A 25,058-nucleotide genomic window follows, 5' to 3' on the forward strand; every position below is an offset into this window, starting at 1 on the left:
ACGTCTGAGGCAGACAACTGGTTTAACCATCTGTCACCAGATCTGGTTGGCCCACTGAAAGCACTATCGGGTCCTGCTCTCCATTGCTGAAACTGCTCACTGTTCCAGAATCACCCTGGAATGTAAAGCAAACGCCAGGCTTCTTTTCACCACAAACTGTCTTCTTAAACCACCTTCCCGTGTCTCTTCCACCCTCGCCTCCAACAGCAAGTGGGGGAACTCATGGATTTTCTTTGTCACAAAGATCGAGACCATCCGTTAGCTGCCTCTGCAGCTTCACTCCCTTCCCCTAGCCCACCGGGCCAAACCTCATGTAATATTCCCCACTTCCTTCGCCCCGAACTCGCATCTTTCTCTCGATTCTATCTGGAGTATCAGCTGTGGCTCAGTGGGTAGCACCTCTCGCCTCTGAGTCAGCAGGTTGTGGGTTCAAGTCCCACTCCAGGAACTTGAGCACATAACTCGAGGCTGACACTCCAGTGCAGTGCTGAGGGAGTGCTGCACTGTCGGAGGTGCCGTCTTTCAAAGGAGACTTTAAACCGAGGCCCCGTCTGCCATTTCAGGTGGATGTAAATGATCCCATGGCACTATTTTGAAGAAGAGCAGGGGAGTTATCCCCAGTGTCCTGGTCAATATTTATCCCTCAATCAACATAACAAATAAACATCATCATCATCAAAGGCAGTCCTTCGAAATTGAGGAAGACTTGCTTTCACTCTAAAAGTGAGTTCTCAGGTGACTAAACAGTCCAATACGGGTGTTGCAGTCCCTGTCACAGGTGGTACAGACAGTCGTTGAAGGAAAGGGTGGGTGGGGAGTCTGGTTTGCCGCACGCTGCCTGCGCTTGTTTTCTGCATGCTCTCGGCGACGAGACTTGATTATCTGGTCATCACATTGCTGTTTGTGGGAGCATGCTGTGTGCAAGTTTGCTGCCGCGTTTCATACATTACAACAGTGACTACACTCCAATGGTAATTCATTGGCTGTAAAGCACTTTGAGACATCTGGTGGTTGTTAAAGGCGCTATAGAAATAAGAGTCTTTCTTTTGCTGCCGTGCTCTCTCCGAGCTCACCTGGTCCACGTGACTCACCTCCTTTTCCCTCGACCCTATTCCCACCAAACTGCTGACCTCCCAGCTTCCCGCCCTGGTCCCCTTGTTAGCTGATATTAACGGTCCCTCTCCCCTTCAAATATTACGTCACCACCCCGTCCTAAAAAAGAACGCCCTTGACCCCCACTGTCCTTGCAAACTACCACCCCATCTCCAGCCTCCATTTTCTCTCCAAAGTCGTCTACCAAATCTGTGCCCTATTTTTCCCACAATACCAAATTTGACTCCCTCCAATCAGGTTTGTGCCCTCACCATAGCACTGAAAAGGCCTTTTTCAAAGTTACAATTGACATCCTGTGTGACTGACTGTAGTAGACTCCTCATCCACCGTCGTCCAGCTGCGAGGGACTGCATTCGCCTGGTTCCAACCTTATCTATCGAATCGTAGCCAGAGAATCACCTGCAATGGATTCTCTTCCTGCTCCTGCACCATTGCCCGTGGAGTCGCCCAACGATCTATCCTTGGACCCCCCCCCCCACCCCCCTACAGGCTGCCCCTCAGCGACGATATCCAAAAACGCAACACCAGGTTCCACTTGCACCCAGCTCTACCTCACCACCACCTCTCTGGACCCTTGCTCGCTCTCTGATTTGTCACACTGCTTGTCCGACATCCAGTCCTGGATGAGGAGGAATTTTCTCCCGCTAAATATATGTAAGACCAAAGCCATTGACTTCGGTCCCCAACACAAACTCAGTTCTCACCACCGATTCCATCCCGCTAAATGATAGCTACCTGAAGCTGAGCTAGCCCGCTCGCAACCTTGTTGTATTTGACACCAAGGTCAGCTTCCCACCACATACCCGCTTCATTACCAAGACTGCCTACTCCCACCTTTGTACCATCGCCCAAGTCCGCTCCTGCCTCGGCTCATCTACTGCCGAAACTCTCATGCATGCCTTTGCTACCTCTGGACTTGACCATTCCAATGCTCTGCTGGCTCACCTTCCATCCTGCATAAACTCTGCTGTCCGTATTTTAACTTGCACCAAGTCCCATTCACCCATCACCCTTGTGCTTGCTGACCTACACTGGCTCCTGGTGCGACAGCACCTCAATTTAAAAAAAAAAAAAAATCCTCATCCTTGTTTCCAGATCCCTCCGTGGCCTTGGCCCCTCCCTATCTCTGTAACCTCTTCCAGCCCCACAACCCCCCCCCGAGATCTCTACGCTCCTCTAATTCTGCCCTTTTGCACATCCCTGGTTTTAATCACTCCACCAGTGGCGGCCCTGCATCCAGCTGCCGAGGCCTCAAGCTCTGGCATTCCCTTTCTTAACCTCTCCTTATCTTTGCAGTATAATGTGGATAAATGTGAGGTTATCCATTTTGGGGGCAAAAACACGAAGGCAGAATATTATCTGAATGGCGGCAGACTAGGAAAAGGGGAGGTGCAACGAGACCTGGGTGTCATGGTTCATCAGTCACTGAAAGTGGGCACGCAGGTACAGCAGGCGGTGAAAAAGGCAAATGGCATGTTGGCCTTCATAGCTAGGGGATTTGAGTACAGGAGCAGGGAAGTCTTAATGCAGCTGTACAGGGCCTTAGTGAGGCCTCACCTGGAATATTGTGTTCAGTTTTGGTCTCCTAGTCTGAGGAAGGACGTTCTTGCTATTGAGGGAGTACAGCGAAGTTTCACCAGACTGATTCCAGGGATGGCTGGGCTGTCATATGAGGAGAGACTGGATCAACTGGGCCTTTATTCACTGGAGTTTAGAAGGATGAGAGGGGATCTCATAGAAACATATAAGATTCTGACGGGACTGGACAGGATAGATGTGGGAAGAATGTTCCCAATGTTGGGGAAATCCAGATCCAGGGGTCACAGTCTAAGGATAAGGGGTAACCATTTAGGACCGAGAGGAGGAGAAACTTCTTCACTCAGAGTTGTTAACCTGTGGAATTCCCTACCGCAGAGTGTTGTTGATGCCAGTTCATTGGATATATTCAAAAGGGCGTTAGATATGGCCCTTAAAGTTAAGGGGATCAAGGGGTATGGAGAGAAAGCAAGAAAGGGGTACTGAAGGAATGATCAGCCATGAACTCATTGAATGACGGTGCAGGCTAGAAGGGACGAATGGCCTACTCCTGCACCTATTTTCTATGTTTCTATCTCTCCTCCTTTTAAGGTGCTCCTTTAAAATCTTCCTCACTGACCAAGCTTTTGGACTTCTGCCCTGAATATCTCCTTCAGTGGCTCGGTATCAACATTTTTATTGATTGCGCTCCTGTAAAGCACCTTGGGAATTTTTGTTACATTGAAAGCGCTGGATACATGCAAGTTGTTGTCGTGTCACTCCGATCTAGAGCAGTGATGGAATCTCAAAAATGAGTATGAAAAGAAACTTGCAAGGGTTATCAAAATATCTCAACATTTTTACAATTACTTGAAGAAAAAGAGGGTGGTCAAGACCAAGGATGGGCTGGATTTTCATCATTTAGCCCTACCTTAATGGCAGTAATGTGATGAATTTCTAACCCGTTGACTCCTTAAACTGATAAGATATCATGATAAGGGAAATGGTGGCCATGTTGAGTAATTACTTTGCGCCAGTACTTACAGTAGAGGAACAGGTCAGCATGCCAGATATCCCACGGCAACTAATATTAAATCAGGGACAGCGTCTCCCCAAAATTAACGCAAGGCGAAAAAACATTAAGAAAATAAGGGCACTAAAGAGTGACAAGTCCCCAGGATCAGATGGTTCTATCCCTGGGTTTTATAGAAAGTAGGTGAACACATTGCAGATGCCCTAACTATAATCTTCCAAAGTACTGTCGATTCGGGAACTGCTCCTTTAGATTGGAAAAATGCGCCTGTCACTCCGCGATTTAAGAATGGCGAGAGGGGGAATCCAGCGAATTATAGACCAGTTAGCCGAACATCAGTTGTTGGTGAATTGCTCGAGTCTATATTTAAGGATAGGGTGACTGAACACCTTGAACATTTTCAGCTGATCAGAAAGAGCCAGACAACTCATGCCTGACAAATCTGATTGAATTTTTTGAAGAGGTGACTAAAGTAGTGGGCAGGGGAAATATCTATGGAGGGAATGTATCTGGGGTTCCAGAAGGCTGATAAAAGACTTTGATAAAAGTCCCACATAGAGCCAACTAAAGTTGAAATACATGGAATTGAAGTTGGTTAGGAAATTGGCTGAGTGTCAGGAGAGAGATTAGGGATAATGAGCAGGTGATGACACAAAGAAATGCGGCATTGTAAGTAAGCAGTATCAATGGAAGCATGAAATTACAAAGATATTGATAGATTAGACGAACGGGCACAACTGTAGCAGATGGATTTCAGCGAAGGCAAATGTGAGGCCATTCACTTTGGACCTAAAAAGGATAGAAGAGGGAACTTTCTAAATGTTTTTATTCGTTCATGGGATGTGGGCGACGTTGGCAAGGCCAGCGTTTGTTGCCCATCGCTAATTGCCCTCGAGAAGGTGGTGGTGAGCCACCTCCCTGACTGCCTCAGTCCGTGTATACTTCTTGGTAGCAGTTGTGTTACAACTGTGTGGCCTGCTGGGCCATTTCAGAGGGCAGTTAAGAGTCAACCACATTGCTGTGGGTCTGGAGTCACATGTAGGCCCAGATTAGGTAAGGACGGCAGATTTCCTTTCCCGAAGAACATCAGCGAACCAGATGGGTTTTTAGGACAGTCTGGTAGTTTCATGGTCACATTACTGATGCTAGCTTTTTAAAATTCCAGATTTTTAATTTACATAACTGCCGTTAAATTCCCCAGCTGTCGTGGTGGGCTTTGATCTTGGTAAAAAGCTAAGAGCAGTGGCGGCCCAAAGAGACTTGGGGGTCCAGGTACAGAGATCATTAAAATGTCATGCACAGGTACAGCAAATAATCAAAAAGGTTAATGGAATGCTGGCCTTTATATCCAGAGGATTCGAGTACAAGGGGGTGGAGGTTATGCTGCAGCTGTACAAAGCCCTGGTTAGACCACACCTGGAGCACTGAGCAGTTCTAGGCACCACACCTTAGGGAGAATACATTGGACTTGGAGGGAGTGCAGCGTAGGTTTACCAGAATGATGCTCTGGAATTTAGAAGGTGATGTGATCGAAGTTTTCGAGATGCTGACCGAGGGCCGTGCGGCTCTTTGTCGGCCGACGCAGACACGATGTCCCAAAATGGCCTCCTTCTGCGCTGTAAATTTCATAGAAACATAGAAAATAGGTGCAGGATTAGGCCATTCGGCCCTTCTAGCCTGCACCGCCATTCAATGAGTTCATGGCTGAACATGCAACTTCAGTACCCCATTCCTGCTTTCTCGCCATACCCCTTGATCCCCCTAGTAGTAAGGACTACATCTTGCTCCTTTTTGAATATATTTAGTGAATTGGCCTCAACAACTTTCTGTGGTAGAGAATTCCACAGGTTCACCACTCTCTGGGTGAAGAAGTTTCTCCTCATCTCGGTCCTAAATGGCTTACCCCTTATCCTTAGACTGTGATACCTAGTTCTGGACTTCCCCAACATTGTGAACATTCTTCCTGCATCTAACCTGTCTAAACCCATAAGAATTTTAAATGTTTCTATAAGGTCATTCTTCTGAACTCTAGTGAATAAAAGCCCAGTTGATTTAGTCTTTCTTGATACGTCAGTCCCGCCATCCCGGGAATCAGTCTGGTGAACCTTCGCTGCACTCCCTCAATAACAAGAATGTCCTTCCTCAGGTTAGGAGACCAAAACTGTACACAATACTCCAGGTGTGGCCTCACCAAGGCCCTGTACAACTGTAGCAACACCTCCCTGCCCCTGTACTCAAATCCCCTCGCTATGAAGGCCAACATGCCATTTGCTTTCTTAACCGCCTGCTGCACCTGCATGCCAACCTTCAATGACTGATGCACCATGACATCCAGGTCTCGTTGCACCTCCCCTTTTCCTAATCTGTCACCATTCAGATAATAGTCTGTCTCTCTGTTTTTACCACCAAAGTGGACAACCTCACATTTATCCACATTATACTTCATCTGCCATGCATTTGCCCACTCACCTAACCTATCCAAGTCGCTCTGCAGCCTCATAGCATCCTCCTCGCAGCTCAGACTGCCACCTAACTTAGTGTCATCCGCAAATTTGGAGATACTACATTTAATCCCCTCGTCTAAATCATTAATATATAGTGTAAACAGCTGGGGCCCCAGCACAAAACCTTGCGGTACCCCACTACTCATCGTCTGCCATTCTGAAAAGTACCCATTTACTCCTACTCTTTGCTTCCTGTCTGACAACCATTTCTCAATCCATGTCAGCACACTACCCCCAATCCCATGTGCTTTAACTTTGCACATTAATATCTTGTGTGGAACCTTGTCGAAAGCCTTCTGAAAGTCCAAATATACCACACCAAATGGTTCTCCCTTGTCCATTCGACTGGAAACATCCTCAAAAAATTCCAGAAGATTTGTCAAGCATGATTTCCCTTTCACAAATCCATGCTGACTTGGACCTATCATGTCACCTCTTTCCAAATGCGCTGCTATGACATCCTTAATAATTGAGTCCATCATCTTACCCACTACCAATGTCAGACTGACCGGTCTATAATTCCCTGTTTTCTCTCTCCCTCCTTTTTTAAAAAGTGGGGTTACATTGGCTACCCTCCACTCGATAGGAACTGATCCAGAGTCAATGGAATGTTGGAAAATGACTGTCAATGCATCCGCTATTTTCAAGGCCACCTCCTTAAGTACTCTGGGATGCAGTCCATCAGGCCCTGGAGATTTATCGGCCTTCAATCCCATCAATTTCCCCAACACAATTTCCCGACTAATAAGAATTTCCCTCAGTTCCTCCTCCTTACTAGACCCTCTGACCCTTCTTGTATCCGGAATGTTGTTAGTGTCCTCCTTAGTGAATACCGAACCAAAGTACTTGTTCAATTTTTCCGCCATTTCTTTGTTCCCCGTTATGACTTCCACTGATTCTGACTGCAGGGGACCTACATTTGTCTTTACTAACCTTTTTCTCTTTACATATCTACAGAAACTTTTGCAATCCGTCTTAATGTTCCCTGCAAGCTTCTTCTCGTACTCCATTTTCCCTGCCCTAATCAAACCCTTTGTCCTCCTCTGCTGAGTTCTAAATTTCTCCCAGTCTCTGGGCTCACTGCTATTTCTGGCCAATTTGTATGCCAGTTCCTTGGCTTTAATACTATCCCTGATTTCCCTTGATAGCCACGGCTGACCCACCTTCGCTTTTTATTTTTATGCCAGACAGGAATGTACAATTGTTGTAGTTCATCCATGCGGTCTCTAAATGTCTGCCATTGTCCATCCACAGTCAACCCCTTAAGTATCATTCGCCAATCAATCCTAGCCAATTCACACCTCATACCTTCAATGTTACCCTTCTTTAAGTTCTGGACCATGGTCTCTGAGTTAACTGTTTCATTCTCCATCCTAATGCAGAATTCCACCATATTATGGTCACTCTTCCCCAAGGGGCCTCGCACAATGAGATTGCTAATTAATCCTCTCTCATTACACAACACGTAGTCTAAGATGGCCTCTCCCCTAGTTGGTTCCTCGACATATTGGTCGAGAAAACCATCCGTTATGCACTCCAGGAAATCCTCCTCCACCGTATTGCTTCCAGTTTGGTTAGCCCATCTATGTGCATATTAAAGTCACCCATTATAACTGCTGCACCTTTATTGCATGCACCCCTAATTTCCTGTTTGATGCCCTCCCCAACATCACTACTACTGTTTGGAGGTCTGTACACAACTCCCACTAACGTTTTTTGCCCTTTGGTGTTCTGCAGCTCTACCCATTTGGATTCCACATCATTCAAGCTAATGTCCTTCCTAACTATTGTATTAATCTCCTCTTTAACCAGCAATGCTACCCCACCTCCTTTTCCTTTTATTCTATCCTTCCTGAATGTTGAATACCCCTGGATGTTGAGTTCCCAGCCCTGATCATCCTGGAGCCACGTCTCCGTAATCCCAATCACATCATATTTGTTAACATCTATTTGCACAGTTAATTCATCCACCTTATTATGCATACTCCTTGCATTAAGATACAAAGCCTTCAGGCTTGTTTTTTTAACACCCTTTGTCCTTTTAGAATTTTGCTGTACAATGGCCCTTTTTGTTCTTTGTCTTGCGTTTCTCTGCCCTCCACTTTTTCCCATCTCCTTTCTGTTTTTTGCTTTTGTCTCCTTTTTGTTTCCCTCTATCTCCCTCCATTGGTTCCCATTCCCCTGCCATATTAGTTTAACTCCTCCCCAACAGCACTGGCAAACGCTCCCCCTCGGACATTGGTTCCGGTCCTGCCCAGGTGCAGACCGTCTGGTTTGTACTGGTCCCACCTCCCCCAGAACCGGTTCCAATGCCCCAGGAATTTGAATCCCTCCCTGCTGCACCACTGCTCAAGCCACGTATTCATCTGCGCTATCCTGCGATTCCTACTCTGACTAGCACGTGGTACTGGTAGCAATCCTGAGATTACTACTTTTGAGGTCCTACTTTTTAATTTAGCTCCTAGCTCCTTAAATTCGTTTCGTAGGACCTCATCTCTTTTTTTTACCTATATCGTTGGTACCAATGTGCACCACTACAACTGGCTGTTCCCCCTCCCTTTTTGGAATGTCCTGCACCCGTTCCGAGACATCCTTGACCTTTGCACCAGGGAGGCAACATACTATCCTGGAGTCTCGGTTGCGACCGCAGAAACGCCTATCTATTCCCCTAACAATTGAATCCCCTATCACTATCGCTCTCCCACTCTTTTTCCTGCCCTCCTGTGCAACAGAGCCAGCCACGGTGCCATGAACTTGGCTGCTGCTGCCCTCCCCTGATGAGTCATTTCTATGTATCCATATAAAGGGAAACTGATGGAGTGGATCGAGAGAAACCATTTCCTCTGGTTTGGGAGTCTAGGTTGAGGGTGCATAGTCTACAACCTACAGCCAGACTTATATGGAGTGAAATGAGAACACACTTCGACACACAAAGGGTGGTGGAAGTTTGGAACTCCCTTCCGCAAACGGCAATTGGCAATTGATGCCAGATCAATTGTTCATTTTAAATCTGAGATTGCTAGATTTTTGTTCACCAAAGGAATTAAGGGATATGTGGCAAAGCGGGTATACGGAGTTAGGTCACACATCAGCCACGATCTCATTGGAAGTTGGAACCGGCACGAGGGGCTGAACGGCCTCCTCCTGTTCCGATGTTCCTCGTGCAACGGTGAGTTCAGGTTGTACTCGCCACTCCTCGTACAAGAATGGTGAGCTGATTGCTACAGTTTACTGGTGTGACGATGGTGAACTGGTTGCTATAGTTTACTGGTGTGACGATGGTGAGCTGGTTGCACTAATTCCCTGGCGATGGTGATGGTGACTGTGATTCTCTTCCAGCACCACATGAGGTACCAGCACATGCTGAAGAAGAAATATGTCTGTCCGCACCCATCCTGCGGGCGCCTCTTCCGACTTCAGAAACAGCTGCTGCGGCACACGAAGCACCATTCAGGTAACCGCCCGCGATCGGTGGTGGGGTGTGGGGGGGGGAGGCATCTGTGGGCGGCGCGGGCTTGCCTGCGGGCCGTGTTGAAATCCTCTGTTCGCACGCTGTGTCGGGGGCGGCTGTCGGGACGCTGTGTTGGTGAAGAGGGGCTCCCTCCGTGTTTGGTCCCAGCGTTTTCTCTCCCACCCACTCTCGCTCTCTGTCACTCTTTCTCACCCTCCCTCTTCCTCCATCCCCCTCATCCTACCTTCTGCCTCTCCCCTGCCGTTTGAGACCCCTCAACGACTGGAAACCGTCGGCTTGCATCTGTCCTGTCCCATTCTGTCATCATTTTAAAGGGAAATTGTGTGCCTGCTTGTCTCCCTTTCAGTGCCTTTGTCACCGTCTGTCTCTCTCGGTGCGCTCGCTCTCTCTTTTCTCTCTCTCCCGCGCTCCTCGCCTCCCTCTCCCTCGCCTCCCTCTCCCTCGGCCCTCGCCTCCCTCTCCCTCGGCCCTCGCCTCCCTCTCCCTCGGCCCTCGCCTCCCCCTCCCTCGGCCCCCCCCTCCCTCGGCCCCCCCCTCCCTCGGCCCCCCCCTCCCTCGGCCCCCCCCTCCCTCGGCCCCCCCCTCCCTCGGCCCCCCCCTCCCTCGGCCCCCCCCTCCCTCGGCCCCCCCCTCCCTCGGCCCCCCCCTCCCTCGGCCCCCCCTCCCTCGGCCCCCCCCTCCCTCGGCCCCCCCTCCCTCGGCCCCCCCTCCCTCGGCCCCCCCCTCCCTCGGCCCCCCCCTCCCTCGGCCCCCCCCTCCCTCGGCCCCCCCCCTCCCTCGGCCCCCCCCTCCCTCGGCCCCCCCCTCCCTCGGCCCCCCCCTCCCTCGGCCCCCCCCTCCCTCGCCCCCCCCTCCCTCGCCCCCCCCCTCCCTCGGCCCCCCCCTCCCTCGGCCCCCCCCTCCCTCGGCCCCCCCCTCCCTCGGCCCCCCCCTCCCTCGGCCCCCCCCTCCCTCGGCCCCCCCCTCCCTCGGCCCCCCCCTCCCTCGGCCCCCCCCTCCCTCGGCCCCCCCCTCCCTCGGCCCCCCCCTCCCTCGGCCCCCCCTCCCTCGGCCCCCCCCTCCCTCGGCCCCCCCTCCCTCGGCCCTCGCCCTCTCTCGCGCCTCTCCCCTCGCCTCCCTCTCCCTCTCCCCTCGCCTCCCTCTCCCTCGCCCCTCGCCTCCCTCGCCCCTCGCCTCCCCCTCCCTCGCCCCTCGCCTCCCCATCCCTCGCCCCTCGCCTCCCTCTCCCTCGCCCCTCGCCTCCCTCTCCCTCGCCCCTCGCCTCCCTCTCCCTCGTCCCTCGCCTCCCTCTCCCTCGCCCCTCGCCTCCCTCTCCCTCGCCCCTCGCCTCCCTCTCCCTCGCCCCTCGCCTCCCTCCCTCGCCCCTCGCCTCCCTCCCTCGCCCCTCGCCTCCCTCCCTCGCCCCTCGCCTCCCTCCCTCGCCCCTCGCCTCCCTCCCTCGCCCCTCGCCTCCCTCTCCCTCGCCCCTCGCCTCCCTCTCCCTCGCCCCTCGCCTCCCTCTCCCTCGCCCCTCGCCTCCCTCTCCCTCGCCCCTCGCCTCCCTCTCCCTCGCCCCTCGCCTCCCTCTCCCTCGCCCCTCGCCTCCCTCTCCCTCGCCCCTCGCCTCCCTCTCCCTCGCCCCTCGCCTCCCTCTCCCTCGCCCCTCGCCTCCCTCTCCCTCGCCCCTCGCCTCCCTCTCCCTCGCCCCTCGCCTCCCTCTCCCTCGCCCCTCGCCTCCCTCTCCCTCGCCCCTCGCCTCCCTCTCCCTCGCCCCTCGCCTCCCTCTCCCTCGCCCCTCGCCTCCCTCGCCCCTCGCCTCCCTCTCCCTCGCCCCTCGCCTCCCTCTCCCTCTCCCTCTCCCTCGCCCCTCGCCTCCCTCTCCCTCGCCCCTCGCCTCCCTCTCCCTCGCCCCTCGCCTCCCTCTCCCTCGCCCCTCGCCTCCCTCTCCCTCGCCCCTCGCCTCCCTCTCCCTCGCCCCTCGCCTCCCTCTCCCTCGCCTCCCTCGCCTCCCTCGCCCCTCGCCTCCCTCTCCCTCGCCCCTCGCCTCCCTTGCCCCTCGCCTCCCTTGCCCCTCGCCTCCCTTGCCCCTCGCCTCCCTTGCCCCTCGCCTCCCTTGCCCCTCGCCTCCCTTGCCCCTCGCCTCCCTTGCCCCTCGCCTCCCTTGCCCCTCGCCTCCCTCGCCCCTCGCCTCCCTCGCCCCTCGCCTCCCTCGCCCCTCGCCTCCCTCGCCCCTCGCCTCCCTCGCCCCTCGCCTCCCTCGCCCCTCGCCTCCCTCGCCCCTCGCCTCCCTCGCCCCTCGCCTCCCTCGCCCCTCGCCTCCCTCGCCCCTCGCCTCCCTTGCCCCTCGCCTCCCTTGCCCCTCGCCTCCCTTGCCCCTCGCCTCCCTTGCCCCTCGCCTCCCTTGCCCCTCGCCTCCCTTGCCCCTCGCCTCCCTTGCCCCTCGCCTCCCTTGCCCCTCGCCTCCCTTGCCCCTCGCCTCCCTTGCCCCTCGCCTCCCTTGCCCCTCGCCTCCCTTGCCCCTCGCCTCCCTTGCCCCTCGCCTCCCTTGCCCCTCGCCTCCCTTGCCCCTCGCCTCCCTTGCCCCTCGCCTCCCTTGCCCCTCGCCTCCCTTGCCCCTCGCCTCCCTTGCCCCTCGCCTCCCTTGCCCCTCGCCTCCCTTGCCCCTCGCCTCCCTTGCCCCTCGCCTCCCTTGCCCCTCGCCTCCCTTGCCCCTCGCCTCCCTTGCCCCTCGCCTCCCTTGCCCCTCGCCTCCCTTGCCCCTCGCCTCCCTTGCCCCTCGCCTCCCTTGCCCCTCGCCTCCCTTGCCCCTCGCCTCCCTTGCCCCTCGCCTCCCTTGCCCCTCGCCTCCCTTGCCCCTCGCCTCCCTTGCCCCTCGCCTCCCTTGCCCCTCGCCTCCCTTGCCCCTCGCCTCCCTTGCCCCTCGCCTCCCTTGCCCCTCGCCTCCCTTGCCCCTCGCCTCCCTTGCCCCTCGCCTCCCTTGCCCCTCGCCTCCCTTGCCCCTCGCCTCCCTTGCCCCTCGCCTCCCTTGCCCCTCGCCTCCCTTGCCCCTCGCCTCCCTTGCCCCTCGCCTCCCTTGCCCCTCGCCTCCCTTGCCCCTCGCCTCCCTTGCCCCTCGCCTCCCTTGCCCCTCGCCTCCCTTGCCCCTCGCCTCCCTTGCCCCTCGCCTCCCTTGCCCCTCGCCTCCCTTGCCCCTCGCCTCCCTTGCCCCTCGCCTCCCTTGCCCCTCGCCTCCCTTGCCCCTCGCCTCCCTTGCCCCTCGCCTCCCTTGCCCCTCGCCTCCCTTGCCCCTCGCCTCCCTTGCCCCTCGCCTCCCTTGCCCCTCGCCTCCCTTGCCCCTCGCCTCCCTTGCCCCTCGCCTCCCTTGCCCCTCGCCTCCCTTGCCCCTCGCCTCCCTTGCCCCTCGCCTCCCTTGCCCCTCGCCTCCCTTGCCCCTCGCCTCCCTTGCCCCTCGCCTCCCTTGCCCCTCGCCTCCCTTGCCCCTCGCCTCCCTTGCCCCTCGCCTCCCTTGCCCCTCGCCTCCCTTGCCCCTCGCCTCCCTTGCCCCTCGCCTCCCTTGCCCCTCGCCTCCCTTGCCCCTCGCCTCCCTTGCCCCTCGCCTCCCTTGCCCCTCGCCTCCCTTGCCCCTCGCCTCCCTTGCCCCTCGCCTCCCTTGCCCCTCGCCTCCCTTGCCCCTCGCCTCCCTTGCCCCTCGCCTCCCTTGCCCCTCGCCTCCCTTGCCCCTCGCCTCCCTTGCCCCTCGCCTCCCTTGCCCCTCGCCTCCCTTGCCCCTCGCCTCCCTTGCCCCTCGCCTCCCTTGCCCCTCGCCTCCCTTGCCCCTCGCCTCCCTTGCCCCTCGCCTCCCTTGCCCCTCGCCTCCCTTGCCCCTCGCCTCCCTCGCCCCTCGCCTCCCTCGCCCCTCGCCTCCCTCGCCCCTCGCCTCCCTCGCCCCTCGCCTCCCTCGCCCCTCGCCTCCCTCGCCCCTCGCCTCCCTCGCCCCTCGCCTCCCTCGCCCCTCGCCTCCCTCGCCCCTCGCCTCCCTCGCCCCTCGCCTCCCTCGCCCCTCGCCTCCCTCGCCCCTCGCCTCCCTCGCCCCTCGCCTCCCTCGCCCCTCGCCTCCCTCGCCCCTCGCCTCCCTCGCCCCTCGCCTCCCTCGCCCCTCGCCTCCCTCGCCCCTCGCCTCCCTCGCCCCTCGCCTCCCTCGCCCCTCGCCTCCCTCGCCCCTCGCCTCCCTCGCCCCTCGCCTCCCTCGCCCCTCGCCTCCCTCGCCCCTCGCCTCCCTCGCCCCTCGCCTCCCTCGCCCCTCGCCTCCCTCGCCCCTCGCCTCCCTCGCCCCTCGCCTCCCTCGCCCCTCGCCTCCCTCGCCCCTCGCCTCCCTCGCCCCTCGCCTCCCTCGCCCCTCGCCTCCCTCGCCCCTCGCCTCCCTCGCCCCTCGCCTCCCTTGCCCCTCGCCTCCCTTGCCCCTCGCCTCCCTTGCCCCTCGCCTCCCTTGCCCCTCGCCTCCCTTGCCCCTCGCCTCCCTTGCCCCTCGCCTCCCTTGCCCCTCGCCTCCCTTGCCCCTCGCCTCCCTTGCCCCTCGCCTCCCTTGCCCCTCGCCTCCCTTGCCCCTCGCCTCCCTTGCCCCTCGCCTCCCTTGCCCCTCGCCTCCCTTGCCCCTCGCCTCCCTTGCCCCTCGCCTCCCTTGCCCCTCGCCTCCCTTGCCCCTCGCCTCCCTTGCCCCTCGCCTCCCTTGCCCCTCGCCTCCCTTGCCCCTCGCCTCCCTTGCCCCTCGCCTCCCTTGCCCCTCGCCTCCCTTGCCCCTCGCCTCCCTTGCCCCTCGCCTCCCTTGCCCCTCGCCTCCCTTGCCCCTCGCCTCCCTTGCCCCTCGCCTCCCTTGCCCCTCGCCTCCCTTGCCCCTCGCCTCCCTTGCCCCTCGCCTCCCTTGCCCCTCGCCTCCCTTGCCCCTCGCCTCCCTTGCCCCTCGCCTCCCTTGCCCCTCGCCTCCCTTGCCCCTCGCCTCCCTTGCCCCTCGCCTCCCTTGCCCCTCGCCTCCCTTGCCCCTCGCCTCCCTTGCCCCTCGCCTCCCTTGCCCCTCGCCTCCCTTGCCCCTCGCCTCCCTTGCCCCTCGCCTCCCTCGCCCCTCGCCTCCCTCGCCCCTCGCCTCCCTCGCCCCTCGCCTCCCTCGCCCCTCGCCTCCCTCGCCCCTCGCCTCCCTCGCCCCTCGCCTCCCTCGCCCCTCGCCTCCCTCGCCCCTCGCCTCCCTCGCCCCTCGCCTCCCTCGCCCCTCGCCTCCCTCGCCCCTCGCCTCCCTCGCCCCTCGCCTCCCTCGCCCCTCGCCTCCCTCGCCCCTCGCCTCCCTCGCCCCTCGCCTCCCTCGCCTCCCTCGCCCCTCGCCTCCCTCGCCCCTCGCCTCCCTCGCCCCTCGCCTCCCTGGCCCCTCGCCTCCCTGGCCCCTCGCCTCCCTGGCCCCTCGCCTCCCTGGCCCCTCGCCTCCCTGGCCCCTCGCCTCCCTCGGCCCCCCTCTCCCTCGGCCCCCTCTCCCTCGGCCCCCTCTCCCTCGGCCCCCTCTCCCTCGGCCCCCTCTCCCTCGGCCCCCTCTCCCTCGGTCCCCTCTCCCTCGGCCCCCTCTCCCTCGGCCCCCTCTCCCTCGGCCCCCTCTCCCTCGGCCCCCTCTCCCTCGGCCCCCTCTCCCTCGGCCCCCTCTCCCTCGACCCCCTCTCCCTCGACCCCCTCTCCCTCGACCCCCTCTCCCTCGACCCCCTCTCCCTCGACCCCCTCTCCCTCGACCCCCTCTCCCTCGACCCCCTCTCCCTCGACCCCCTCTCCCTCGTCCCTCGCCCCCCTCTCCCTCTCCCTCGCCCCTCGCCTCCCTCGCCTCTCGCCTTGTCCCTAATCACACTCTTCCTGTCCCACAGATCAGCGGGATTATATCTGTGAGTACTGCGCCCGTGCCTTCAAGAGCTCTCACAATTTGGCCGTTCACAGGATGATTCACACTGGAGAGAAGCCTCTACAGTAAGTATCTGAAACAGTTATACATTGAGTCTGGCGGTGGGCACAGAACAGCTCGCTCTGTACTGGTGTGTACCTGACCCCCTCTCGCCGTTTCTCTCGCCCGCGCCGTCTCTCGCTCTCTCGCTCGCGCCGTCTCTGGCTCTCTCGCCCGCGCCGTCTCTGGCTCTCTCGCCCGCGCCGTCTCTGGCTCTCTCGCCCGCGCCGTCTCTGGCTCTCTCGCCCGCGCCGTCTCTGGCTCTCTCGCCCGCGCCGTCTCTGGCTCTCTCGCCCGCGCCGTCTCTGGCTCTCTCGCCCGCGCCGTCTCTGGCTCTCTCGCCCGCGCCGTCTCTGGCTCTCTCGCCCGCGCCGTCTCTGGCTCTCTCGCCCGCGCCGTCTCTGGCTCTCTCGCCCGCGCCGTCTCTGGCTCTCTCGCCCGCGCCGTCTCTGGCTCTCTCGCCCGCGCCGTCTCTGGCTCTCTCGCCCGCGCCGTCTCTGGCTCTCTCGCCCGCGCCGTCTCTGGCTCTCTCGCCCGCGCCGTCTCTGGCTCTCTCGCCCGCGCCGTCTCTGGCTCTCTCGCCCGCGCCGTCTCTGGCTCTCTCGCCCGCGCCGTCTCTGGCTCTCTCGCCCGCGCCGTCTCTGGCTCTCTCGCCCGCGCCGTCTCTGGCTCTCTCGCCCGCGCCGTCTCTGGCTCTCTCGCCCGCGCCGTCTCTCGCTCTCTCGCCCGCGCCGTCTCTGGCTCTCTCGCCCGCGCCGTCTCTGGCTCTCTCGCCCGCGCCGTCTCTGGCTCTCTCGCCCGCGCCGTCTCTGGCTCTCTCGCCCGCGCCGTCTCTGGCTCTCTCGCCCGCGCCGTCTCTCGCTCTCTCGCCCGCGCCGTCTCTCGCTCTCTCGCCCGCGCCGTCTCTCGCTCTCTCGCTCGCGCCGTCTCTGGCTCTCTCGCCCGCGCCCTCTCTGGCTCTCTCGCCCGCGCCGTCTCTCGCTCTCTCGCCCGCGCCGTCTCTGGCTCTCTCGCCCGCGCCGTCTCTGGCTCTCTCGCCCGCGCCGTCTCTGGCTCTCTCGCCCGCGCCGTCTCTGGCTCTCTCGCCCGCGCCGTCTCTGGCTCTCTCGCCCGCGCCGTCTCTGGCTCTCTCGCCCGCGCCGTCTCTGGCTCTCTCGCCCGCGCCGTCTCTGGCTCTCTCGCCCGCGCCGTCTCTGGCTCTCTCGCCCGCGCCGTCTCTGGCTCTCTCGCCCGCGCCGTCTCTGGCTCTCTCGCCCGCGCCGTCTCTGGCTCTCTCGCCCGCGCCGTCTCTCGCTCTCTCGCCCGCGCCGTCTCTCGCTCTCTCGCCCGCGCCGTCTCTGGCTCTCTCGCCCGCGCCGTCTCTGGCTCTCTCGCCCGCGCCGTCTCTGGCTCTCTCGCCCGCGCCGTCTCTGGCTCTCTCGCCCGCGCCGTCTCTGGCTCTCTCGCCCGCGCCGTCTCTGGCTCTCTCGCCCGCGCCGTGTCTCGCTCTCGCGCCCGCGCCGTCTCTGGCTCTCTCGCCCGCGCCGTCTCTGGCTCTCTCGCCCGCGCCGCCTCTGGCTCTCTCGCCCGCGCCGCCTCTGGCTCTCTCGCCCGCGCCGCCTCTGGCTCTCTCGCCCGCGCCGTCTCTGGCTCTCTCGCCCGCGCCGTCTCTGGCTCTCTCGCCCGCGCCGTCTCTGGCTCTCTCGCCCGCGCCGTCTCTGGCTCTCTCGCCCGCGCCGTCTCTGGCTCTCTCGCCCGCGCCGTCTCTGGCTCTCTCGCCCGCGCCGTCTCTGGCTCTCTCGCCCGCGCCGTCTCTGGCTCTCTCGCCCGCGCCGTCTCTGGCTCTCTCGCCCGCGCCGTCTCTGGCTCTCTCGCCCGCGCCGTCTCTGGCTCTCTCGCCCGCGCCGTCTCTGGCTCTCTCGCCCGCGCCGTCTCTGGCTCTCTCGCCCGCGCCGTCTCTGGCTCTCTCGCCCGCGCCGTCTCTGGCTCTCTCGCCCGCGCCGTCTCTGGCTCTCTCGCCCGCGCCGTCTCTGGCTCTCTCGCCCGCGCCGTCTCTGGCTCTCTCGCCCGCGCCGTCTCTGGCTCTCTCGCCCGCGCCGTCTCTGGCTCTCTCGCCCGCGCCGTCTCTGGCTCTCTCGCCCGCGCCGTCTCTGGCTCTCTCGCCCGCGCCGTCTCTGGCTCTCTCGCCCGCGCCGTCTCTGGCTCTCTCGCCCGCGCCGTCTCTGGCTCTCTCGCCCGCGCCGTCTCTGGCTCTCTCGCCCGCGCCGCCTCTCGCTCTCTCGCCCGCGCCGCCTCTCGCTCTCTCGCCCGCGCCGCCTCTCGCTCTCTCGCCCGCGCCGCCTCTCGCTCTCTCGCCCGCGCCGCGTCTCGCTCTCTCGCCCGCGCCGCCTCTCGCTCTCTCGCCCGCGCCGTGTCTCGCTCTCTCGCCCGCGCCGTCTCTCGCTCTCTCGCCCGCGCCGTCTCTCGCTCTCTCGCTCTCTCGCCCGCGCCGTCTCTGGCTCTCTCGCCCGCGCCGTCTCTGGCTCTCTCGCCCGCGCCGTCTCTCGCTCTCTCGCCCGCGCCGTCTCTGGCTCTCTCGCCCGCGCCGTCTCTGGCTCTCTCGCCCGCGCCGTCTCTGGCTCTCTCGCCCGCGCCGTCTCTGGCTCTCTCGCCCGCGCCGTCTCTGGCTCTCTCGCCCGCGCCGTCTCTGGCTCTCGCTTTCCAGGTGTGTACCTGACCCTCTTTCTGTGTCACGCTCTGTACTGGTGTGTACCTGACCCTCGAGCGTGCTCTTGCTCTGTACAGGTGTGTACTCTCTCTCTCTCTCTCTCTCTCTCTTTTATATTATTACAGGCGTGCACCTGATTCTCTCTCTCTAAATACAGGCGTGTACCTGACTCTCTCTATATACAGGCGTGTACCTGACTCCCCCTCTCTATATACAGGCGTGTACCTGACTCCCCCTCTCTATATACAGGCGTGTACCTGACTCCCCCTCTCTATATGCAAGCGTGTACCTGACTCTCTCTCTATATACAGGCGTGTACCTGATTCTCTCTATATATGCAGGCGTGTACCTGACTCCCCCTCTCTCTATGCAGGCGTGTACCTGACTCTCTCTCTCTATACAGGTGTGTACCTGACTCCCCCTCTCTATATCCAGGCGTGTACCTGACTCCCCCTCTCTTTCTACAGGCGTGTACCTGACTCTCTCTCTCTCTATATACAGGCGTGTACCTGACTTCCCCCCCCCCCCTCTATATACAGGTGTGTACCTGACTCCCCCTCTCTATATGCAGGCGTGTACCTGACTCCCCCTCTGTATATGCAGGCGTGTACCTGACTCCCCCTCTCTATATGCAGGCGTGTACCTGACTCCCCCTCTCTATATGCAGGCGTGTACCTGACTCCCCCTCTTTATATACAGGTGTGTACCTGATTCTCTCTCTTTCTATATGCAGGCGTGTACCTGACTCCCCCTCTCTATATGCAAGCGTGTACCTGACTCACTCTCTATATACAGGCGTGTACCTGATTCTCTCTATATATACAGGCGTGTACCTGACTCCCCCTCTCTCTATACAGGCGTGTACCTGATTCTCTCTCTCTATCTATATACAGGCGTGTACCTGACTCTCTCTCTCTATACAGGCGTGTACCTGACTCCCCCTCTCTCTATACAGGCATGTACCTGATTCTCTCTCTATCTATATCCAGGCGTGTACCTGACTCCCCCTCTCTTTCTACATGCGTGTGTACCTGACTCTCTCTCTCTCTATATACAGGTGTGTACCTGACCCCCTCTCTCTATATACAGGCGTGTACCTGACTCCCCCTCTCTATATACAGGCGTGTACCTGATTCCCTCTCTATATGCAGGCGTGTACCTGACTCCCCCTCTCTATATGCAGGCGTGTACCTGACTCCCCCTCTCTATATACAGGCGTGTACCTGACTCCCCCTCTCTTTCTACAGGCGTGTACCTGACCCCCTCTCTCCCTCTCGCTCCAGGTGTGAGATCTGCGGCTTCACCTGCCGACAGAAGGCCTCGCTGAACTGGCACATGAAGAAGCACGACGCGGACGCCAACTACCAATTCTCCTGTAACGTGTGCGGGAAGAAGTTTGAGAAGAAGGACAGCGTGGTGGCCCACAAGAGCAAGAGCCACCCAGAGCTAGTCATTGCCGAGGCCCTGGCGGAGAGTGCCGAGATCGTGCAGGTCTAGTCCCTTTCCGCCGCATCCTGCAACAGACTCGTGCCATTCGAAGCCTCCCCACCCTCCCCCCTCAGCGTCTGAGCGAGGAGGAGGGGTGGGTGGGGGGAGTGGGGGGGCGGTGGACAGAGAGAGAGCGAGAGAGAGAGACAGACTCTCCTCATTTCAACTCAACTAGCAGACGGAAATGGATCGGAAGACCTTCAATCGAACGCGGACATCCTCCCCCTCCGGCTAGCCATCGCTCGGAACCCCCTTCCCGCCTTTCCCCCACCCCATGGCCTGGAGGGAGGGGCCCCCAGCCTAGGCCTGGAGTCACACGGGAGACCCCCCCCCCCCCACCACAAACTGTGAATCGGCCTGTCATTCCCCTGGGCAGGGCACTACAAAGGTAGGTGGGGGTGGCTGGTGCAGTTTGTCACTGCATACGGAAGGCAGCTGATCGACTGTATGAGGCGTCGGCAGAGTGGCGATAAAGCATGTGGGGGTTTGTGTGTGAGTGTGTGTGTGTTTCAATTCGTATGGAGAAAGGCAGCCTGCTCCGATCTGAACTGGGAGAGCGGGATTCAGTGGAGGGGTATGTCCTGGGGCAATAAGGCAGTGTTAAAGAGGTAGGGGAAATCAGCCAGGGTTCCTGCTCCTGATCACTGTCCAGTGATCCGTGGGTTAGAGAGAGGGGAAATCAGCCTTGGTTCCTGTCCGGTGACCCCTGGGTTAGAGAGAGGGGAAATCAGCCAGGGCTCCTGCTCCTGATCTCTTTCCAGTGACCCCTGGGTTAGAGAGAGGAAAATCAGCCAGGGTTCCTGTCTGGTGACCCCTGGGTTAGAAAGAGGGGAAATCAGCCAGGGTTCCTGTCTGGTGACCCCTGGGTTAGAGAGAGGGGAAATCAGCCAGGGTTCCTGTCCAGTGACCCCTGGGTTAGAGAGAGGGGAAATCAGCCAGGGTTCCTGCTCCTCATCACTATCCAGTGACCCCTGGGTTAGAGAGAGGGGAAATCAGCCAGGGTTCCTGTCCGGTGACCCCTGGGTTAGAGAGAGGGGAAATCAGCCAGGGTTCCTGTCCAGTGACCCCTGGGTTAGAGAGAGGGGAAATCAGCCAGGGTTCCTGCTCCTCATCACTGTCCAGTGACCCCTGGGTTAGAGAGAGGGGAAATCAGCCAGGGTTCCTGTCCGGTGACCCCTGGGTTAGAGAGAGGGGAAATCAGCCTTGTTTCCTGCTCCTGATCACTATCCACTGGGTTAGAGAATAAATCAGCCAGGGTATTTGTGGGAGGAGGAGCTGGGATCCCAGGGGCAGCAGATGCTGGGATCCCACAGGATTCAGGAGCTGGGATTCTGGGCGTTCCTGTCCTTTCCTTGCCCTCCTGTGAAAGGAGGATAAGAGGCTGGTGTTGGGGCAGCTCCTGTAGAGGGAAAGGGAGCTATTGAGCAGATGGATTCCATCCAAGCCATTGTGCCTGTAGCACCTGTGGGGTAATGCCTGGGATCCGACTGCCCCCAGAGGCCGGACTGAGTCGGGAGCTCGCTGTGTGAGGGGACTAAGGCAGACAACCATTGGACGTCACACTCCGCCCTCCTGGGGGGCCATCGGTGGCAGAAAGCACTGACGGTACCCCGAGACGGGAGAGTGCGAGCGCTTGCTCGAGTGTGCCTTGTGTTAGCATGTGCACGAGTGGGTGTGAATGTGCGCATGGGTGCGAGCCTGTGCACGAGTGGGTGTGAATGTGCGCATGGGAGTGAGCCTGTATACTAGTGGGTGAGAGAGCTGGTGCCCAGGGGCACGGAGCCTGCAAAGGTGTGTCTGCGCGCGTGTCGCATTGTGTACACAATGGTGAGCCTGTGGGTGCGTGAGTGCACACAAGGGTGAACGTGAAGGCGCGTGCTTGTGTGTATCCGTTGCCGAGAGTCGTGCTGAGATGGATCGGGGCTCTCTCTGTTTCTGATGCTGTAAATACCTGTAGTTAACGTGGGTCTGTAGTCAGACCCTGTCGGAAGGAGTGGATTGCTGTAGTCGGATTTATACTGAGCTTGAAATCACACGGGGGTTTTGTTACAGTTTCAAGTTACTGCATTGCATAGAAGAAACCATTAGAGTCCACTGTGAGCACTGTTTAGTAGAAAGAAAACCTGTATAATTAACTATTAAAACAGAGCAATAAACACACTATTTTCTTCCATTGTGTTGTCTTTTTACAGGTTGCCCTGCGTCTGTGTGCCTCATTTGTGTGTATGCCTGTACTCTGTCTGTTCCCAGTCTGTCTGCCTGTACTCTGAGTCTATTCCCTGTGTCTGTCTGTACTCTCTGCAATGTTTCCGTTCCCGGTGCATTTGCCTGTACTCTGTGTTTCTCTCTGTTCCGTGTTTCTGTGTTCCCTGGGTCTGCCTATACTCCCTGCAGTATCTGTAGTTAGTGTCTGCCTGTGTGCTCTGCCGTGTCTGTATTCCCCGGGTCTGCCTGTACTCCCTGCAGTGTCTGTAGTCAGTGTCTGCCTGTGCTCTGCGTGCGTCTTTGTCCCGTGTCTGCCTGTATTCTGCAGTGCCTCAGTTCCCGGTGTATCTGCCTGTACCCTGTGTGTGTCTCTCTCTTCCATGTGTCTGTGCTCCCCGTGTCTGCCTGTACTACCTGCAGTGTCTGTGTTTACAGTGTTCGGCTGTGTGTCCTGCGTGCGTCTTTGCCCCCTGTCTGTCTGCACTCTGCAATGTCTGTATTCCCCGTGTGTCTGCCTGTACTACCTGTGTCTGCCTATTCTCTCCATGTGTCTTCCCTGTGTGTCTGCCTGTACACTCTCTGTTCCCCGTGTGTCTGCCTGGATTCTTTGCGTGTGTCTGTGTTCCATGTGTCCGCCCTAACTCTGCGTTTGTGTCTGCGCATATGCTCTTCATGTGCCTGTGTCTGTCGACCGATATTCTCCATGTATCTGTCTGTACGCTCCGTGTCTGCTTCCCCGTGTCTGTATTTCCTATGCGTTTGCCTGTACACTCTGCAATGTATGTGTTGTGTGTCTATCTGTATTCTGCATGTGTCTGTGTTCCCTGTGTTTATCTGTACTCTGCAGTGCCTGTATTCACTGTGTCTGCCTGTACTCGCTGCTTGTGTCTTTGCCTTGTGTCTGCTTGTACTGTCTGCAATGCCTGTGTTCCCTGCGTCCCCTTTAACTCTCTGCGATGTCCCTATTCCCCATGTGTCTGCCTGTACTCTGTGTCTGAGTTCCCTGCCTCTGCCATCTCTCAACCTGTGCTCCCCCCGTGTTGGCTTGTACTGTGTGCCGCACTCTATGCCCTGCTGTGTCCTCCATCGGCCCCTCCCATATCTCTCTTTCCCCTCCCCCCCTCCCCGTACCCTTCTATTCTCTTTCTTCCCCCTCCTCCTCACGCCAATGTGTTTTCCTCTGGTCCTGTTAGGAATGTTTGTTTCCGTATATAGACACAGGCTGCAGTCCTAATTATGTTAATAATGAATTGAAACACCTCAGCAGAAACACTTCATAGGTTTATTGAAGATCGGATGGGGACAGAGTCACGGCCAACCCTGGGTTCCATACGATGCCGTTGTAGAAGAATAGCCAGCTGAGCTCATGCTTCCAGGTCTCCTTCCCTTCCATCTCTTCGCCGCCACCCTTTCCCCCCCCAATGTGGTTCTGATCTCACTTCATTCATACTGCTCCTAAGCTGTGCTCGTCTGTAGCCTTTGCCTCCATGACCCTTGACCCACACCCAGTACCAGCCCCCATCAAGATGGCTCTCGCTTTGATAAATATCGTGCTCCCCAAGTGTCTCAAAACTTCGATGTGCAGGTGAGCGAGATATTAAATAGGGTATGGAATCTCCGTTGGAGCGATGAATTGAATCTAAATGTAAATAATGTGACCAGGTCCAGAAATTGGCCCGTGACCTTTACAGGTGACCTTTGCGCGCGCCCCAACACCGTTGCACGCGTCCTGTCACCTTTCAGGCAGTGCATTCCCCACATCCTAACAACGCACTGCGTAAAAAAACAAACCTTACCCCCCCCGTCGTTCTTTTGTCAATTATCTTAACAATGTGTCCTTTGGTTACCAGTTGAAACAGTTTCTCCTTATTTACTCTATCAAAACCTCTCATAACTTTGAATGCTTCATTTAAATCTCTTCTTAACCTTCTCTGTTCCAAGGAGATAAATCCCAGCTTCTGCACATGACTTGAAGTCCCTCATTCCTGGTACCGTTCCAGTAAATCTTCTCGACACCCTCTCTCAGGCTTTCACGTGCTTCCTGAAGTGTGGCGTCAAGCTGGGGCCTAAACAGTGATTTAGAAAAGGTTTACCATAACGTCCTTGCCTTTTCGATCCCTGGGGGAACACCACTAGTTATATCCTACCGATTTGAGAACATGTCTCCTACCCCCTAACCAATTCCCTATCCAATGCTTCCTTGTTCGTGTACCTGTGTGTGCAGCAGCAACAACAACAACAACTTGTATTGATATAGCGCCTTTAATGTAGTGAAACGTCCCAAGGCGCTTCACAAGAGTGTTGTGAGATAAAACATTTGACGCTGAGCTGCATGAGGGGAAATTAGTGCAGGTGACCAAAAGCTTGGTCAAAGTAGTAGGTTTTAAGGAGCGTCTTGAAGGTGGAAAGTGAGGCGAAGAGGTTTAGGCAGGGAGTTCCAGAGCTTAGGGCAACAGATGGTACAGCCACCAAAGGTTGTGATTATTATCAGCAATACTTAAGAGGACAGAATTAGAGGAGCGCAGACATCTCTGGGCAGGGGTTGTGGGACTGGAGGAGATTACAGAGATAGGGAGGGGCGAGGCCATGGAGGGATTTGAAAATAAGGATAAGAATTTTGAAATCCAGGTATTGCTTAACCGGGAGCCAATGTAGGTCAGCAAGCACAGCAGTGATGGGTGAGCCGGACTTGGTGCGAGTTAGGGCATGGGCAGACGAGTTTTGGATTATGCCTAGTTTATGTAGGGTAGAATGTGGGAGGCCAACTCGGAGTGCGTTGGAATAGTCAAGTCTGGAGGTAACAAAGGCATGGATGGGAATTTCAACAGCAGATGAGCTGTGGCCGGGGTAGAGATGGGCGATGTTACAGAGCTGGAAATAGGCGGTTTTAGTTATAAGAACATAACATAAGAAATAGGAATAGGACATACGGCTCCTCGAGCCTGCTCCGCCATTCAATAAGATTATGGCTGATCCGATCATGGAATCAACTCCACTTCCCTGCCCACTCCCCATAACTCCTTATTCCCTTATCGGTTAAAAAAATGTGAATCTCTGTCTTAAATAGATTAAATGACCCAGCTTCCACAGCTCTCTGAGGCAGCGCATTCCACAGATTT

General features: G+C 58.2%; 1 protein-coding gene across 5 annotated transcripts in view; it reads left to right on the forward strand.

Annotated features, from left to right (window-relative positions):
- The window catches only part of zfp91 (ZFP91 zinc finger protein, atypical E3 ubiquitin ligase), a 123,453-nt gene extending 101,546 nt beyond the window's left edge, over positions 1-21,907 (forward strand). For 4 of the 5 annotated variants that reach the window (XM_070890247.1, XM_070890248.1, XM_070890250.1 and 1 more), the window contains 3 exons: positions 9,505-9,619; positions 15,487-15,586; positions 19,530-21,907. In XM_070890247.1, coding sequence (XP_070746348.1) covers positions 9,505-9,619; positions 15,487-15,586; positions 19,530-19,743 — 429 coding nt within the window. In that variant the 3' untranslated portion in view covers positions 19,744-21,907. Of the gene's footprint in view, positions 1-9,504; positions 9,620-15,486; positions 15,587-19,529 lie in introns of those variants that run through there. The other variant, XM_070890249.1, reaches the window with a different exon arrangement.
- Positions 21,908-25,058: the final 3,151 nt, after the last annotated feature.

This window comes from Pristiophorus japonicus, chromosome 9, assembly GCF_044704955.1.
Source record: "Pristiophorus japonicus isolate sPriJap1 chromosome 9, sPriJap1.hap1, whole genome shotgun sequence".
NCBI classification, from domain to species: domain Eukaryota; kingdom Metazoa; phylum Chordata; class Chondrichthyes; family Pristiophoridae; genus Pristiophorus; species Pristiophorus japonicus.